The sequence below is a fragment of the Peromyscus californicus genome, unplaced genomic scaffold, assembly GCF_007827085.1.
Source record: "Peromyscus californicus insignis strain IS unplaced genomic scaffold, ASM782708v3 Scaffold_17__1_contigs__length_78620276, whole genome shotgun sequence".
NCBI classification, from domain to species: Eukaryota; Metazoa; Chordata; class Mammalia; order Rodentia; family Cricetidae; genus Peromyscus; species Peromyscus californicus.
Window position 1 is genome coordinate 50,019,879 of NW_026294469.1, and position 17,135 is coordinate 50,037,013.

Sequence of the window (17,135 nt, forward strand, 5' to 3'; positions counted from 1 at the left end):
GGAACCGCCACCAGTTCCCTCCTGTACCAACTCAGACCTAAATACTCCACTGTGCGTTTGCACGTGGTGGTTGGTGCAGGAGCTCTTTGAGTTCTGTTCATGCCTTCAGCTGATAGCTCCTTTTGAAAGACTCGAGAGCACTGTGTTCAGAGTCCAGTCGCTACACAGTCAGAGACCAGAACCTACTGTCACCTGCGCATCTTTGCAGGAGGCATTTTTACCTCTCTGGGCCTTGGCTTGTTACGAAAGGACCACACGCTGTGTAGAACTGCTTTGAGGACTGAGTGAGGCACCACCTGGAAACGGGTCCAAACAGCCACAGAGCAAGTGCTCTCCAGGAAATGGCTGCTACAGGTGCTGGTGGGAATCCCAGCTGGACACATCTACTCCTGACTAGATAGAAGAGACTCCTGTCTCTGGCACCATCTCGTCATAACCTCCAGGGATGGGTCTGCTGCTGTTTTCTCAGTAGAACTTTCTCTGCTCCTGAGTCCCCGGATGACCTAGGATGGCCTAGAGTCCAGCCTGGCCTCTGGTGAAGCAGAGAGAAAGGGCATGCGAGACATCTCAAGGGTCCCCACTGGGTCCTGGGTCCCAGCAGCCTATTTAGCTCCCTTTATCTCTGGTTCTGCCCTGACAACAGCTAGGGCCTTGCATGACTAGGCTCCACAGCGGCCTTAGTCCCAGTAGCCTTACCAGGGCCATGCTGCTCTCTGCCCTGCGTAGCACCTGACCGGCCAGGTCCTTCTGGAGGACCACGAACGTGCACAGGATCTGGCTCAGCCATTGCATGGCTAGTTGGTTAAACCGTGGGAGCTCAGCCACTAGCAAGGAGTTGAGTGCCTGGTATGTGTGCCGGGCCGCCTGCTCCTCATAGGTCACACTGCCCACATCCAACAGTTTCTCTTCCACTCGCTCAAAGTCCAAGACTTTGTCCAGACGCTTCTTGATCAAGTTCTGAGGGCCAGCCAGGGCTCTGGCCAGGCTGCACAGTGGTTGCCACACCAAGCCTTTCAGTCGCTGCTTCTGCAAGGAGAGGGGAGCTTGGGAGCTGGGGTAGGAGATGGCAAAGGGTAGGGGCTTGGCACGAGGGTGCTGGAGGCAGGGAGCTGGGCTTCCAGGCCCCCTCCATTGACCAGCTGTAACTTGTAGCATATCCTCATCTCCGGCTGCCTAAACTGCGGATTGCCATCCATGTAAGGTTGTGACTGAATACAGGTATTGAAAAGATTTGGCAACGGAGAAAGTTTTCTGAATGTACAATGACCCAAAATTAATTCTGAAATGTGTATTTATGTGAAGTGATGGTCTCAGCATTGATGATTATACAATCAAAATGTTCATCAACTCCGAAACCCTTTGGAGATGTTCTGTGTCTAGAGATCTTATAGACGTATCAAATATTAGGCCAAGATGTAACTCCATATATAAAAATAAACAGCACATCATCTCATTAGTGTACAGATTTGCTTTCACCTTTAATCAATAGTAAAAACAATTGTTTTCAAATAAAATTCCTTACGATTTATTATCAGTAAATTTGTATGCCTATTATATATACCTATATATCCAGAGCACATCAAAGTTCCTCAGGTAATGAGGTTGATATGGAAAAGCTTCAGAAGCCTTTGCTCTAACCTCTCCGAGTCTCGGCTTATGATTTGAGAATGGGGATGGTATGTAGCGTACACAGAGTGCAGCCCAGGGAAGTTCTCAATCCCTGGCACTTCTTAGTGTTGTTATTATGTAAAGAGCTTGAAATAGATTTTTGCATAGAATGTTACTTGGGGAATCAAACACCATCTGTGTAAATGACCCAGAAGATGGCGCTCTCTGGGCCTCGAGCTCCCATTAGCAGAATGGGGCTATTAATAGTATCTCACCCAAAGCACGCGTCAAGGGGTAAATGAGGTCAAGAATGGAAAAGGTGGGCATGGCGCCCAGTACAGGGTGCAGCTCACTGCACATCGGTTGGGCTATTTTTATCAATAAGTGCAGGAATAGCACTCCCTCCCTGCTGGATATGACAATTGTATAAGCGCCTGACTTCCAAATATTGCTCTCGTCAGCTCCTCCACCTGCCTATCAAAGGAGCGTGCATGCATGGGGAGGGGCATGGGGAATGGGAGATAGAAATCCCACTTACAAACTGCAGGAAAGCCCCCAGCTGAAGGTCCCTTGCTAGGCTGCAGTATTGCTCCGCAGGTCCTCCGGGGATGTCCAGACTCCTTTCGTGTGGCCGGAAGCTGAGAAAAGTCTGAGCCCAGGGCCAACAGAGACAGGTGGTTAGGTCCCACCATGGCCGTCTTACTCCTAACCCCCAATTCAGCAGCCCTCCCAAGCAGTTCTCCAGGCCCTCCACATACTGCCCCATAACAAGCAAGCGCATACACCATTCTGTCCCTGCCCACCCTGGGGGATTAGAAAGGCTTTTCTGAGCTGGAATCCTCATCTCTTCCCTCCTTTGGGGCTTGTGATCATCACACCTGGATGATTCTTTTGCCAGGTGCACGGTCTACAGATTTTATTCGTGTTTTTCTGTAAGCCAACGAACTGCTCCTATTCAAATCAATGCATTAAACATGAAAAGGCCAGGGACTGGAAAGATGGCTCAGTGGTTAAGAGCGCCCGCTGCTGTTGCAGAGGACCCAGGTTCGGTTCCCAGCACCCATGTGGTGGCTCACAACCATCTGTAATTCCAGTTCCGGGGGGATCCTCGACCCTGGCCCACGAAAACTCCAGTGGGCTGAGAAGCTGCCTTTAGCCCCCAGTTTTGTGGCTACGGGTCACAGTGTGCCTGCCAGCTCTCCTGGCTGACACCTCACCCCAGAGTCCCTGCAGTTGGTACCTCTGTAGCTTGTGGGCCTGGCCTTCGAACTCTGGAGGGTTCTCACCTCCAGATTATCCATGTAGGCAGTCACATTGCTCTTCAGCTCCGTCACACAGAGAGACACCCACTGGAATCTCTCCTCTAAGTCATCGAATTCCTTGTCCTCTGTCTGTAAAGTAAAGCCATGCGTGTGAGGGTCAGAAGATCCACACGGGGGCAGTGTGCAGCTGTTCTCCCTGCCTCGGGAAGCCACCGGGACCGTGGAAAGCTAGTTCGCCCAGTTCTACAACTGAGTGGGACAGTTAAAAAGCTGTGGAAACCACATATGGTGGCGCGTGCCTGTAAGCCCAGCCCCTAGGAGACTGAGGCAGGTGGATGGTGAGGTCAGCTGGATAGCACAGCAAGGCCTTATCTCAAAAGCAAACAGCAGTGTAGTCGGGTAGTTTTGCATTCAGACCACGGACGGAATCAAGACCCTGAAGTGTGAGGCCCTGGCTCACTTGCTTCCCAGCTGTGTAGCTGTGGGGGGCAGGGGGGGCGGGCTCTGCTTCTTTGTGTGAAAATGAGATAAGAATGCCTACTTAGCCCCATGGCTCCAACACTACTGCTGTGGAAAAAGTACTTGCTCAGCCTGAGCAGCTACTAGGAACTGCTCAGACTGGTGCTCTGCCCACGCTCAGAGCCTAGCTCTTCTATAAGTAAAAAGGTGGCGTGCCCCTTGGTGGTCCCTCACTCTCAGCCTCAGCTGTCTCACTTTCCACAGGTACCTCTCCCCCTGCTTTCATCCCTGTTGTCTTCTCCACCAACACACACTCTCACCCTGGCTACCAGCCCCGCCTCCTGCTTCAGCAGCTGGCTCAGTCTGGTGGTCTTCTTGGAAAGAGTGTGTGTGTTGATGCGGGCCAGCCGCTCCCGGAGGCTCAGCTGCTCCACCTTGGTATACTTTAAAGCTGCCAGGACACAGAAGAAAAGGGCATGGTGGGTGACTGAGGCTGACCCAGTGAGCCAACAGCCCCACATTCTCCTGACTTGACCCTCTGCTCCATCAAGTTATGTCCAGCAGAGTGGTAAGTCTCAAAGGAAAACCCAGGACCCGGCTCCTCATTGTCCTAGGTATGAGTCCTGGCTGAAGAGGGTTTTAACTGGACTTTTAACAGGTCACAACTCGTTGGGGCCCCAGTTTTCCTTTCTGTAAAATGAGGACTCCATCTTGCAGAGTTGCTGGGAGTAAGACAGTAGGTGTAAAGGGACATTTTTCTGGGGTTTCCCAGCCAGTTTTATCAAGACCAATCAAGACCATATTCCCCTCTCCTCACTCAGCACCTCTCCCTCTCCACATGAGTGATGAAGCAAGCATGGGAGAAAAGCTGAGGACCCCAGGCCTAAGTTTGAAACCCAACTCTGTTTCTTACAGTCCAGTGACTACAAGCAAACTGTACATACTCTGTTTACCCAGCGGGAAGCGGGATTAACAGAGCTGACCTCAGCAGCTGCAAGGATCAAATAAGATGCTGAAGGGAAAAGGCATGCCAGAAGTAGCCTCAAAATATATATATATACATACACTTAACTAGGTGGTGCTTGTGCAGGCCTTTAATCCCAGCACTCAGGCAGATCTCTGAGTTCAAGGCCAGCCTGGTCTACAGAGTGCGTTCCAGGACAATCAGGGTTACACAGAGAAACCTGGTCTCGAAAAACAAAAACCCAAACCAAAATAAACAAAAAACCATACTGACCACCACTCCATCTGATCCCTGGACATTGTATATGTGCATAGAAGTATCACACTCTGCCCCACAGGTATTTGTGAATTTGAGGTAATTATTTTAAAACTACACATGAGGGTCGGAGCACTGGCTGGTCTTCCAGAGGACCTGGGTTGGTTCCCAGCACATGCATGGTGGCTCACAACCACCTGTAACTCTCCTTCCAAAGGATCTGACACCTTCTTCAGGCCTCCAAGGCAAGTATATGGTTCACAGACATACATGTAAGTAAAACACGCGCACACACACAAAAAATAAAAAGTACTTTTAAAAAAGTAAGCATGAGCTAAATTTTCAGTATCATGCTTTTAGTGGGCAACTGAGTTTCTTGATGCATGGTAGCTGCTTCATTTTTTTTTTCCAAGACAGGGTTTCTCTGTGTAGCTTTTGGAGCCTGTCCTGGAACTTGCTCTGTAGACCAGGCTGGCCTCGGACTCACAGAGATCCGCCTGCCTCTGCCTCCCGCCTGCTGAAATTAAAGGTGTGTGCCACCACCGCCTGGTTACACTGCTTCATTTTGCAAACTTTTCTACTGCAGCAACCTAAGAGGTGGATGCACCCCACACATTTATACACACCACTTTACCTCCCAGCGGTGATGGGGGTTAAACCCAGGGCCTCACACATATTAGACAGGCACCCCATCAGCTGAACTTCACCCAAGCCCCACATTCTCATTCTAGATGAAGCTATGGCAGGATGAGTTTTGGAACTAGAAATGCTGGCCCTGACGCACCCCTGCACACAAGTCCTTACCCACTTCCTTGCGCATCTTGTATTCATTGATATTGCTGTTCACATCCTGGAGGGCAGAAGTAGCTCTCTGAAGGACAGGGTGGGCACTGGCATCCAGAGGTGTGTTCTCCAGGATTTTCTGCAGCAGGAGGGGGGTACTTGGTAATCCTCTGCAGAGGAATTACAAGTAAGAAACTGAGACCTGACGGTCCAGCTTGCGGCCTGAGGGAGAAGGTTGCTATTAGGCAGGTAAAAACCATCCTCTAGGGGACTAGGGGGCTTGGGGTGGTGGCCCAGCCCTTAGCTCAGTGTGTGAGATCAGGCAGTCCGTTGTCTCCCTGTGGCCCTTTCTGTAATTTACAGAGTCTAGAGACCAGGCAGACAGAGCCATTCCTGGGACTGGATTCTCGATCTATACAAAATCTAGTGATCTATCAGCCCTATTCTATAGCATGAATCTTAAAGAATCTTATTAATAAAACAAACCTGGAGCCAGGTACTGGAGTCAACACTGGAAGATCAGAGAAGCAGAACAAGCCACAGCTACCTCACCTTGCCAGTTCCTCAGCTGATCCTGTTTCCTCAGACTGGAAGCTTCTGAGTTCTCATCCAAATGGATCTCAGCTAAACTGCTTCTCAAAAGCCTGAAAGCTTAACCGACCAGTTCCTGGTTTTCACGTCTTTTATACCTTTCTGCTTCCTGCCATCACTTCCTGGGATTAAAGGCGTGTGTCACCATGCCTGGCTGTTTCCAGTGTGGCTTTGAATTCACAGAGACCCGGATGGGTCTCTGCCTCCCAAGTGATAGGATTAAAGGCGTGTGTGCCACCATTTTCTGGCCTCTGTATCTAGTGGATGTTCTGTTCTCTGACCCCAGATAAGTTTATTAGGGTGCACAATATTTGGGGGAACACACTATCACCACACTATTCACTCTCTCAGGAGCAAACATGGCTGGCCACATGCTCTTCCTCGGCAGGTGTTACTCAGCAGGACCCAGAGACCCTGTGTCCAGTGTCTTCTCATTCCGTGGGCTACTCTTCCTGTCGGATGCTAGAGCATTCCTCCCCATGCTTCCTTGGTGACCTCATGTGGTCCTAGATTTTTAATGTACCCCAGCCTCCGTTTCCATCTCTATCTTCTTCCCAGGGCTCCAGACTCACATGTTCAACTGCCCTCAACTGTGACTTCATGTCTCTACTCAGATAACATCCCAAGAACAACTCTCAGAGGTCATCCACTTGATTTTTTTAACCAACAAAATAGGTTGGTGCTTTTCAAAAGTTTGCGGGCCCGTGAGATGGCTCAACAGGTAAAGGTGGTGACCACCAAGCCAGAGGACCTGAGTTCAATCTCCAAACCTCACATGGTGGAAGAGAGAACTGATTCCCACAAGTTGTCTTCTGACCTCTACATATGTATGTACACACACACACACACACACACACACACACACACACACACACACCCATGCACTAAATAAATATAAATAAATGAATAAGTGTAAAATTTTTAATCTGAAAATGTTTTGAAAAACCACGGGAACATAATTTTTAGAATATATGGGGAAAACTCACGACTTCCTTGAAATAGTTTAATATAAAAATAGATAAAGATATTTACATGTTAACTTTCTCATTTAAGGTGGTAGGTGTGAGAATATTCGTCAATCATCCTCATTTTCTGTAAGTTTGGAATTTTTATTAGAAAATGTTATTTTGTTTAAAAACACTGTGAGGAATGGCTTTAATGCACCAGTAACCACCAGATTCCTACTGCTGGGTGTCTGGGGTTTCATCAGGATTCCCCAGGTCAAGGGCACCTGGGGAGCAGCTCCAGCAGGCATATAGAATCCCAGCCCCTAACTGTCTCAGTGTGTGTCCTACAAGCCCCACAAATGCTCCTAGGGGCCAGCTGCCAGAACCCTATAATGGAGCCCTCAACTTCTTTCTAAGGGAAAACCTTCAGACCAAATGTTCTGGAAAGAAGCTACTCAGAGGCTAAGAATAGACATGGCAGGTGGGAGCCCCGGGGTGGCAGCGGGTGGACTGTGCCTGCACTGTCCATCTGCTCTCCCCGAGGGTGTCCTGAGCTCAGATGACTGTGGGCAGGCATTTTGGAAACTCCGTTCTATGCTGACAATCCATGGGAAAGAGCCAGCTGCTTCCCAGGGACAACTGTCACCACAGTACAAATCAGAGGCCAAGGGGTCCTTAGAGAGATGACTGCATTTTTTTTTTTAACGTTATCAAGGAGCCAGTACAAAAAGCCACCCACATTTGTAGCCTTCTTAAAGTAACTTGGAGGAAAACTGTATGCAGTCTCTCATATAGACGATAAGAATGGCGCAATACAGCCAGGCGGTGGTGGCGCATGCCTTTAATCCCAGCACTCGGGAGGTAGAGCCAGGTGGATCTCTGTGAGTTCGAGGCCAGCCTGGGCTACCAAGTGAGTTCCAGGAAAGGCGCAAAGCTACACAGAGAAACCCTGTCTCGGAAAACCAAAAAAAAAAAAAAAGAATGGCGCAATAGCCCCTGGAAGGCTGGGGGAGCGTGACAGAAGAGGGCCTCTTACATTCTCATGGGAGCGTCACTGGCTGAGATCTTGGACAGTTGGGCAATTTTTGAAACACACAAATCCTTTGCTCTACCAACCCCGGCCTACACAACATCTACCCACAGAAATCTTGGCTCAAGCAAACAAGGATAGAGGTAAGCTGTTCAGCAACTCTATGATTGCATAAATACATAAATAAAGATCTAACAGTAAAAGAATGGGTGAGTAGAGTCTGTGTGAGCTGTCCTGGAAGGACCATGAAGAATTTTTCACACTGTCGTGAGACAATAGTCACAGCTACCATTAACTGAAAGTTCTACAATAGCCTAGGAGTCTCTTTAAAAATAACAACACCCCCCGGCTGCTTCTCTGCCCGCCTCTGCGTCCCTCTGTCTGTAACTATACAGAAGAAAACTGAACAGAGGCTGTTAATCCCTCAGCCAATGGAAAACGGACTTCACGTATTTGAGTATGATTTGAATATGACTTTCATATTTAAAATAAATACAGCTAGCTGATAATGGAAAACAGAGGTGATTTGCCTTCTGCAAACACCGCTGTACTAGGCAGCCTTCTAAAACTTCGGCTCCCAGTGCCGAGCGGCCTCTGCCGAGCCTCCTTTCCCACACCACTCTGTGAAAGGTCCTTCCCAATACAGCCCTCCCTGCCTCGTCTGTTTCTGTCTTAAAGCGCAGGTTACCCCGACTGCTAACCCACACAAAGGTGAAAAGTCGTCAGTACACATTCTGAAATCACAGAGAATCTCGAGGCACTGTCTTAATTTTCTACTACTGCGATAAAACACCACGACCAAGGCAAATTACGGGATAAAAAATAATAATAATTTGGAGCTCACAGGAGTAGAGTGTTAGAACAATGGCATGGCAGCAGGAAGAGCCTGAGAGCTCACATCTTGATCTGCAAGTTGGAGGCAAAGAGGGAAAGCTAATTGGGAATGGCAGCGCCCTGCATACAGACCTGTGCTGCAGAATGGCGTGGGGTCTCACGTGTCCCTCTAAACACTCAGCGCCTGAACAGGGGGGCTCAGAATGTACTGTGATCTCCAGAACGGAATACTTCTGGGACTCCAGACTCTGTCCAGTCACACAACACAACACTAGGCAGATACGTGAGACTGAGGATAGCATCCGTTCTCATTTCCCTACCTCCCAGGCGGGAGAGCCATTGTATTCTCTTTAGTGCCCCCTACACAAGGAAGTCAGGACTGCCTGCCCTGTGGGTTGCCATCCTTGGGCACACACCCCCTCTGCTCCTTCATTTGCTTGTTCTTCTGGAGCAGAACAGCTTCGGGACTTTCTCTTCTGACCTCCAAGCTAACTTGCTACTCAGAGAGGCAAGCTAATTTTAGAGTGCTTCCTCACAGCTTCTGGAGTTGTGGTGCCTGAGTGCCCACTGAAACCCACATTACCAGAGAAAGCGTTCCTTCTCTTCCTCCTTCATATCATAGTTACTGTTATATTGACTTTTTCCCGGTTCATATATATATAGGTAGGGTCCATTTTCCAGGATTTATTGCCGGATAATGAATACATCTAATATTTGTTATAAAAGGAGGCATCGGGACGGACAGGACGGAGCACTGCAGTGTGACACAGTTCCTGCCTGGCTGAGCTGACTAGAATAGCTGGGACATATTTAGTGTCCCCTGTACCGTGTGTCTACGCTCCACCAAGTGCCGTTAGGACTCCCACCAGACCCATAAGGAAACTGGGTTGGAGATGCGAAATGGCTCTCCCTAAAAGGGGCTGAGCCAGATCTGCCACCATGCGAGCCTGGCTCCAGACCTGCAGAAACAGGGCAAACAGCAGCCTCGCCGCCACCTCATTATTGCTTTCACGCATGGCTGGAGAGAACAGAACACGTGGGAAGCGTCCCACCTAAGTTTCTGCTGCTTTGGAAACATCAGCGGCTCTGGTCAGAGGGGACTCACATTCCGAGACACAACATACACACAGATGGTTTGCAAAGGCAAAAGGCTTCAAATGTTGCATTTCCTGTAACTTTGAAGCCCCCTCAACCCGTGCTGTTCATTTCCCTGGTCCTTTCTGGACTGGCTATGAAACTGATCTCAATGGCCGAGAATTCCAATGGCTTGCCCTTCCCCTTGCCCTAGAGCCCTGTGACCATCAACAAAGCACCCAGGCCACGTGACCAGACCTGAGCTGACTCTGTGTCTCAGATACTTGGAGGAGCCCAGCAAAATCAGCAAAGTGGACCTGCAGTTGATGGTTGATACATGGGAATGCTCAGCCAGGAGCAGAAGGCTCATTTGCTGAGCCCAGTTAAACTGATAATATGCAAAGTGTAAGCTAAGTAAATGCCTTATTTTTAATACTTTTGTGTTTATTTGTGAGTGCATGTACGTGGGCATGTGTGAGCCACAGCACATGTGTGTGGCCAGAGGACAGCTTGTGGGAGTCTGTAGTCTCCTTCCGCTATATTCTGGAGAGTGAACTCAAGACAGTCAGGTTTAGCGGCAGGCAAGTACCTTGCCTTCGTTAGGGTTTCTAATGCTGTGAAGAGACACCATGACCACGGCAACTCTTATAAAGGAAAAACATTCAATTAGGGTGGCTCGCTTACAGTTTCAGAGGTTTAGTCCATTATCATCATGGTGGGACATGGTGGCCTGCAGGCAGACGTGGTGCTGGAGAAGGAGCTGAGAGTCCTACACCTTGCAGGCAACAGGAAGTGGTTGTCTGAGACACTGGGCAGTATCTTGAGCATATATGAGACCTCAAAGCCTGCCTCTACAGTGACACACTTCCTACAGTAAGACCACACCCACTCCAACAAAGCCACGCCTCCTAATCGGGGCCATTTTTCTTTCAAACCACCACATGCCTTTACCCACTGAGCCAACCTACTAGCCCAGTACTTGTTGTTTTAAGATACTGTTCGGGGTGGTTATCTGACAGCTACTGACAGCAACAATCTCCTAAGGCCATGCCATGCTCTACACAGAGTCTGTTGTTTCTCTTTTCCCACAGTCTCCACTACCCTTATGCTGGGCTCTAGCTTCCCCGCTTCTGTAATCTGCCTCACTCCTATAACGGCCCTGCAAAAGCCGACATTTTCGAGACCTATGAGAAGAAAATATCGGGTTTTTTTTCTTCTTTTTTTGGACGTGGGATCTTGAAAAAGAGACTCTGGTAGCAGGACAGGGGTTGAAAAGTGGAAGATAAGGAATGAGAAAGGCTGGCGGGGCTTCACAGGAAATGACGTCACCTGCACACACCTGCTTCAACCCTCTTTCTCTCCAGCATAAAGGAACACCTGAGGAAGGTACCGATGACCCCTTTGTCCTCCCTCCACCAGCCTGGTTTCTAAAAACTGACCGTCAATTACCACTTGGCAAGCTTTTTAAATGTTGTTTGGAGGTTTGTGGTTGTTTCTGGGGTTTCATTGTTGTTGGCTTTGTAGTATTTTGTTTTGTTTATAAAAAGGGTCTTACTACGAACCCTGGCTGGCCTGGAACTCTCTATGGAGTCCAAGGTGGCCTCGAACCGAACTCACAGAGATCCTCTTGTCTCTGCATCCTGAGTACTGGGATTAAAAATGTGTGCCAACATACCCAGCCAAGTTTGGGTTTTATGATATATGGTCTTGCTATGTAGGCCAGGTGGGCCTTGAACGCACAGCAATCCTCCTGCTTTGGCTTCTTACAAAAAAAAACAAAAAACAAACAAAAAAAAAAACACCAACCCTCTAGATGAGGCGCTAAAGGCAACCAATGGCTGCCAAGAGAGGAAGAATCAGACCTCTCCAGGTGTGAGCCCCTGAGAGGTTGTCCAGCTCCAAGAGGTTAACCCTCATTTATACACATGATCTCAGCTCATAGCCATATGAGCAACACTAAATACATTCAGCAGGATATATATATGTATATGTATTGTATACATATATTATTGTTATCTAAAGATAACATTAGCTGGGCAGTGGTGGCGCACGCCTTTAATCCCAGCACTCAGGAGTCAGAGGCAGGCGGATCTCTGAGTTCGAGGCCAGCCTGAGCTACAGAGTGAGTTTCAGGACAGGCTCCAAAGCTACACAGAGAAACTCTGTCTCGAAAAAAAACAAATCAAACCAAACAAAACAAAACATATATTACTGTTACATGTATATAACATACATATGTACCATATGTGTGTATATATATATGTAACAATAATAATTAAAGAAGAAGAGGTCATGAGTTTGAAAGGGAGTTAAATGGGACCCAGAAGGAGCTGAAGGCAGGGGAAGGTGGGGTGAAATGATGCAAATACAATACTCATGTATGAAATTGTCAAAAAATGTAAAAATTTTTTAAAGGACTACTAAATTTGTGATAAAAGGGAAAAAGGTCAGATGAGAACCAACAATAAATAAATCAAATAAGCAATGAGGAATTTTATTTGTTTTGTTTGGGTTTTAGTTTTTTGTCTTTTTTTCAAGACAGAGTTGCTCTGTATATTCCTGGCTGTCTTGGAACTCACTCTGTAGACCAGGCTGTCCTCGAACTCATAGAGATCCACCTGGCTCTGCCTCCTGAGTGCTGGGATTAAAGGCGTGCGCCACCACTGCCCAGCTGAGAAACCTGTTTTTCACACATACAAATTTTTAATACAGAAAAGGAAACAGAAAGATTCACAAGAAAATACCCATAAAGGACCCTTAAATGTCCAAAGAAATGGCCAACTTGTCATAAGACAAATGCAAAATAAAACCAGACAGAGATCTCATCCTGACCTAACCCAGGGCAAGCATCCTGAGGTTTGGGGGCGAGCACACCACTCTGGACAGGCTGTGGGGAGACAGGCAACTGCTGTTGACAGGAACAGAAAAGGACATGCCTTTCAGGGGAGGTTTCAATGATCAAAATTATCCATACATAACTCCTTTAATCTATCCATTCCACTTCTGAAGAATGTACCTTGCAGCAGAGTAAGATGACTGCAGATCCTGAAAAAAAATGCGGTAGACCCGCTTATAATATTAAGAGAATGACAACAAACCAAATGTCTACCCACAGACATGGGCCAAACAACTGGCATGACCACCTGGAGGAAGAGGATGCTGAGGGTCAAATGATGATGAATGACAGGTGTTTAAATGGAAGGACCTCCAAGAAAGAGAGAGAAGTAACCAACCGGCTTCCGTTTAGACGTTTAGCCAGGTGTGGTGGCACACGCCTTTAATCCCAGCAATCAGGAGGCAGAGGCAGGCGAATCTCTGAGTTTGAGGCCAGCCTGGTATACAGAGCAAGTTCCAGGACAGCCAGGGCTACACAAGAAAACCCTGTCTCAAAGAAGAGAGAGAGAGAGAGAGAGAGAGAGAGAGAGAGAGAGAGAGAGAGAGAGAGAGGGAAATAAGATTATATATTTGTAACTACATGTAATGGGAAGGAGCATTAGAAAGATGTGGCGTCTTGTTTGAGATCATGTGAGCACTGCTTGGCACTAAAGCCCTCCTGACGGCTAGACGCCTGGCTGCTGACACAGCCCCGAAGCAGCCTGAGCAGACCTGAGCAGGATCCAGACTTGAGCTGTCTCTGGACATGTTACTCACACTGCTGCTTCAATGATGCTCTGGATCATCTTCTGCACTTCCGGCTCCTCCCGGTACGCCTTGACCAGCAGCAGGGCCTGGTCGTAGTTGGCACAGTAGACTTTGTAGACTTGTTCAAACTCCTCTTGGAATGCCAGGAACAAGTTACCTGATGGCGAACAAGCAGCAAGAGTTACCAAGGGCACCTGTGCAAGTCTCCTGCTTGGAATGGGGAGGCTGCCCGCATGCCACTGTGTACAAGCTACCTAGCCTTCCTGTTTCTATTTTTCATCTGTTTCATAAAGTTGCTGAGTGGGTGAGTAACAGTCCAGGTTCTTTGTTTGTTTTTGTTTTTCGAAACAGGGTTTCTCCATTTAACAGCTTTGGCTGTCCTGGAACTCACTTGGTAGCCCAGGCTGGCCTCTAACTCACAGAGATCCACCTGCCTCTGCCTCCCAAGTGCTGGGATTAAAGGCGTGCACCACCACCACCAGGCTGAGACCAGGTTCTTAAACTGTAGGTCATGATCCCAGATGGGGGCTGGCTGCAGACCTAAAAGTGGGGTCTAGAAGAGTTTGGGGAGAGTAAAAGGTTTCCAAACACAGGACAAGCCGAGTCTAATTCTGAAGCCAACCCCTAATGAATCTGGGGTGTTTCTGGACACAGCCACCTGTGTGGCATCATGAAACGTCACTGCAGCCTTGGCTTTGAACACACAACTTTGCCACACAACTCCAGTGAACACTGCCTGCCACACCTTGGTGCGGATTAGAGACCACCACCTGATAGACACTGCGGTGTCCTCACTGGGTGTACTAAACTTTCTGCTCTGAGTGAAACAGAAGGGCTGAGTTCTGAGAAACGACAACTTCTGATATTTTCCTCCTGTCACTCCATATGTATCACATTAGTGTGTCTTTGCATTACATTGTGCTAGAATACCTGATTTTGGTGTTTTCTGCTTGGCAGGGCTCGAGAAATGGTTTAGTAATTTATAGCACTTGCTATTCATTTAGAGGACCTGAGCTTAGTTCCCAGCACCCATACTGGGTGGCTCACAACCACCTGTAACTCCAGCTCCAGGGAATCGAATGCCCTCTTCTGGCCGCTGGGGGTACCTGAACACATGTGGCATAGACACACACAGACACATATATACACATAAATAAAAGAGCGTTTGTATTGAACATGTGAGGACTTTTTTTGCGATCATTAATCCCTGAACAATACAGTATAACAGCCTTCTGTATGTCACTTACATAGTGCTAAATGTCATAAGTGGTCTAGAGATGATTTCAAGTATACAGAAGAACTTCAGGAGGTATGTTAATACTATGCCATTTTATACAAGGGACTTACTTGAGCACCTGGGGGGTGTGTGTGTGTGTGTGTGTGTGTGTGTGTGTGTATATGTGTGTGTGTGTGTGTGTGTGTGTGTGTATGTGTGTGTGTGTGTGTGTGTGTGTGTGTGTGTGTGTGTGTGTGTGTGTGTCGTGGAAGACCATCCCTTACAGACACCAAAGGATGATTTGTATTACAGGAGTCAAAGTAAAGGCAAATAAACACCAAAGACTGGGTGGCGTTGGCAGAGGAGGGTGTCTATCCCAGGAAGGCTTCCACAGATGATGTGACCATCTGCCCCAGGAAACTCAGAGGAGGGGCAACTCCCAAGCTTGTGGATGGCAATGAATGGCAAGGCCCAGAGTCAGGTAATCCTGGCCCAAGGACAGCCACAGACCCTGGTGTGTCTGGAACAGAGTGGGCCAGGCACAAAGGGAGGAAACAAATGGGACACTAAGGCCAAGTCGCATGGGGCATCAGAGTAAGTGGGGTGCAGCCAGGCACTCAGCTGGTATACCAATGGGGGCAGGAAGCCATGGGAGTGGTTTGAGTTGGGCTCTCACGTCAGCTTAACTTCAAGAGTGAGTACAGTAAAGGTAGAACCTTGGGGATGAAACAGACCCAGAGCAATATCCTAAAGTGTTCTGTGTCTTTAAACATGAAACCAGTTACTTACAGGGAACAGCAGGAATAGGAAGGGAAAAATAAAGGAATAGGGGTGGTACTATAGAGACAGAGAAGATGGCTTTGTTAAAAATAAGGTTCAGGGTGAGGGGGGGGGGGCTCTAGAGAGTTGGCTCAGTGGTTAAGAGCAATGGCTGCTCTTCCAAGGACCCAGGTTCAACTCCCAGCACCCACATGACAGCTCACGGCTGTCTGTAACTCCAGTTCCAGGGGATCCAACACCTTCACACAGACATACATGCAGGCAAAATATGAATGTACATAAAATAAAAATAAATAAATTATAAAAAAAATAAGGTTTGGGATAGGATAATTCTGATTCTTGGTTACTGTGGCTGTTTTTTTCTATAAGCCTAACAGTGCTCTAAAAAATAAAATCTACTAATTAAGCCGGGCAGCGGCGGTGGTGGCGCACGCCTTTAATCCCAGCACTCGGGAGGCAGAGGGAGGCAGAGGCAGGCGGATCTCTGTGAGTTTGAGGCTAGCCTGGTCTACAAAGCGAGTTCCAGGAAAGGCGCAAAGCTACACAGAGAAACCCTGTCTTGAAAAACCAAAAAAAAAAAAAAAATCTACTAATTAAGAAAAATTAGGGGCTAGAGAGATGGCTCAGCAGTCAAGAGTACTTACTACTCTTCTAGAGACCTGGGTTCAATTCTCAGTACCCACATGAGGGCTCACAACCATCTGTAGCTCCAGTTCTAGGAGATTCTCGACGCCCCTGCAGGCACCAGGCACTCAAGTGGTGCACAGACATGCATGCAGGCAAAATATTCATACATACAAAGAAATAAATCAGTACCATACTGAGACTAAACTGGGAGGCACTGTGGTTTCAGCGCATCCTCCCAAGTTCATGTGTTAAAAGCTTCATCTTGAGGGAGAGCTGAGTAGGCTGAGAGGATCAGACACCCTACGAGGGCCCTGCTGCCTCTGGCATGCCCCAGTTCCCCCTTTGCTGCTTTTCCCTGGAGCTCCAGCCAGCTCTGCAGTAAGCTCAAGCTAAGATCAAAGCTGAGGGAAAGCAAGGCAGGGATCGCCGGGCCTTTTGCTTACCAATCAGGTACGCCTGTTCCTCTTCCTTGCAGGCTGTCTCCTGCAGCCCCTGAAGGAATCTGCTGCTCACTTGGATGATGTCATCAATGTTTGAGAACAGGACATCCAGATCTCCTGGTGGCAGCTGGAAGCAACAAAAATGCTATGGGCAGAGACTGGGGGTGCTTTAGGGAACAGTCCTGAGCACTCGCGCTATCTGGGGTCCTACTGCTCTTGGGAAGACTGACTGCCCAATGCAATGTTTGGAAAGATCTGGGAATCTTGTAAGTCAGTTCTCCTCATTAGTCTACAATAAAAGGAGAGACATCAAGTCCAGCATGGAAGGAAAGCTGATGGTGCCAGGGGTGGAGGTTCCAGGGGGTGCAGAAGAACGCATTGTTAGGGTTGTGATTTAAATGTGAAATGTTCCCCAGAGGCTCATGTCTTTAAACACTTCTTCCCCAGCTGGAGGCATCATTTGGAAAGGCTATGGAATCTTTAGGAGGTAAGCCTTGCTGGAGCAAGTAGGTTATTGGAGGTGGACTTGAAGGTTTTCTGGCCTGCTTCCTACTCTTTTTTTTTTTTTTTTTTTTTTTTTTTTTTGCCTATCCAATAGCTCATTTAATCCAGCATTTTCTGCT

The 17,135-nt window shown here is 48.0% G+C and overlaps 1 protein-coding gene across 1 annotated transcript in view; it reads right to left on the reverse strand.

Moving 5' to 3' along the window:
* Positions 1-17,135, reverse strand: part of Arhgef37 (Rho guanine nucleotide exchange factor 37) — a 43,716-nt gene that overhangs the window by 11,852 nt on the left and 14,729 nt on the right. Inside the window, 8 exon segments of the mRNA XM_052742271.1 lie at positions 697-1,026; positions 2,147-2,257; positions 2,895-2,999; positions 3,650-3,780; positions 5,353-5,485; positions 5,487-5,553; positions 13,459-13,606; positions 16,516-16,639. Coding sequence (XP_052598231.1) covers positions 697-1,026; positions 2,147-2,257; positions 2,895-2,999; positions 3,650-3,780; positions 5,353-5,485; positions 5,487-5,553; positions 13,459-13,606; positions 16,516-16,639 — 1,149 coding nt within the window.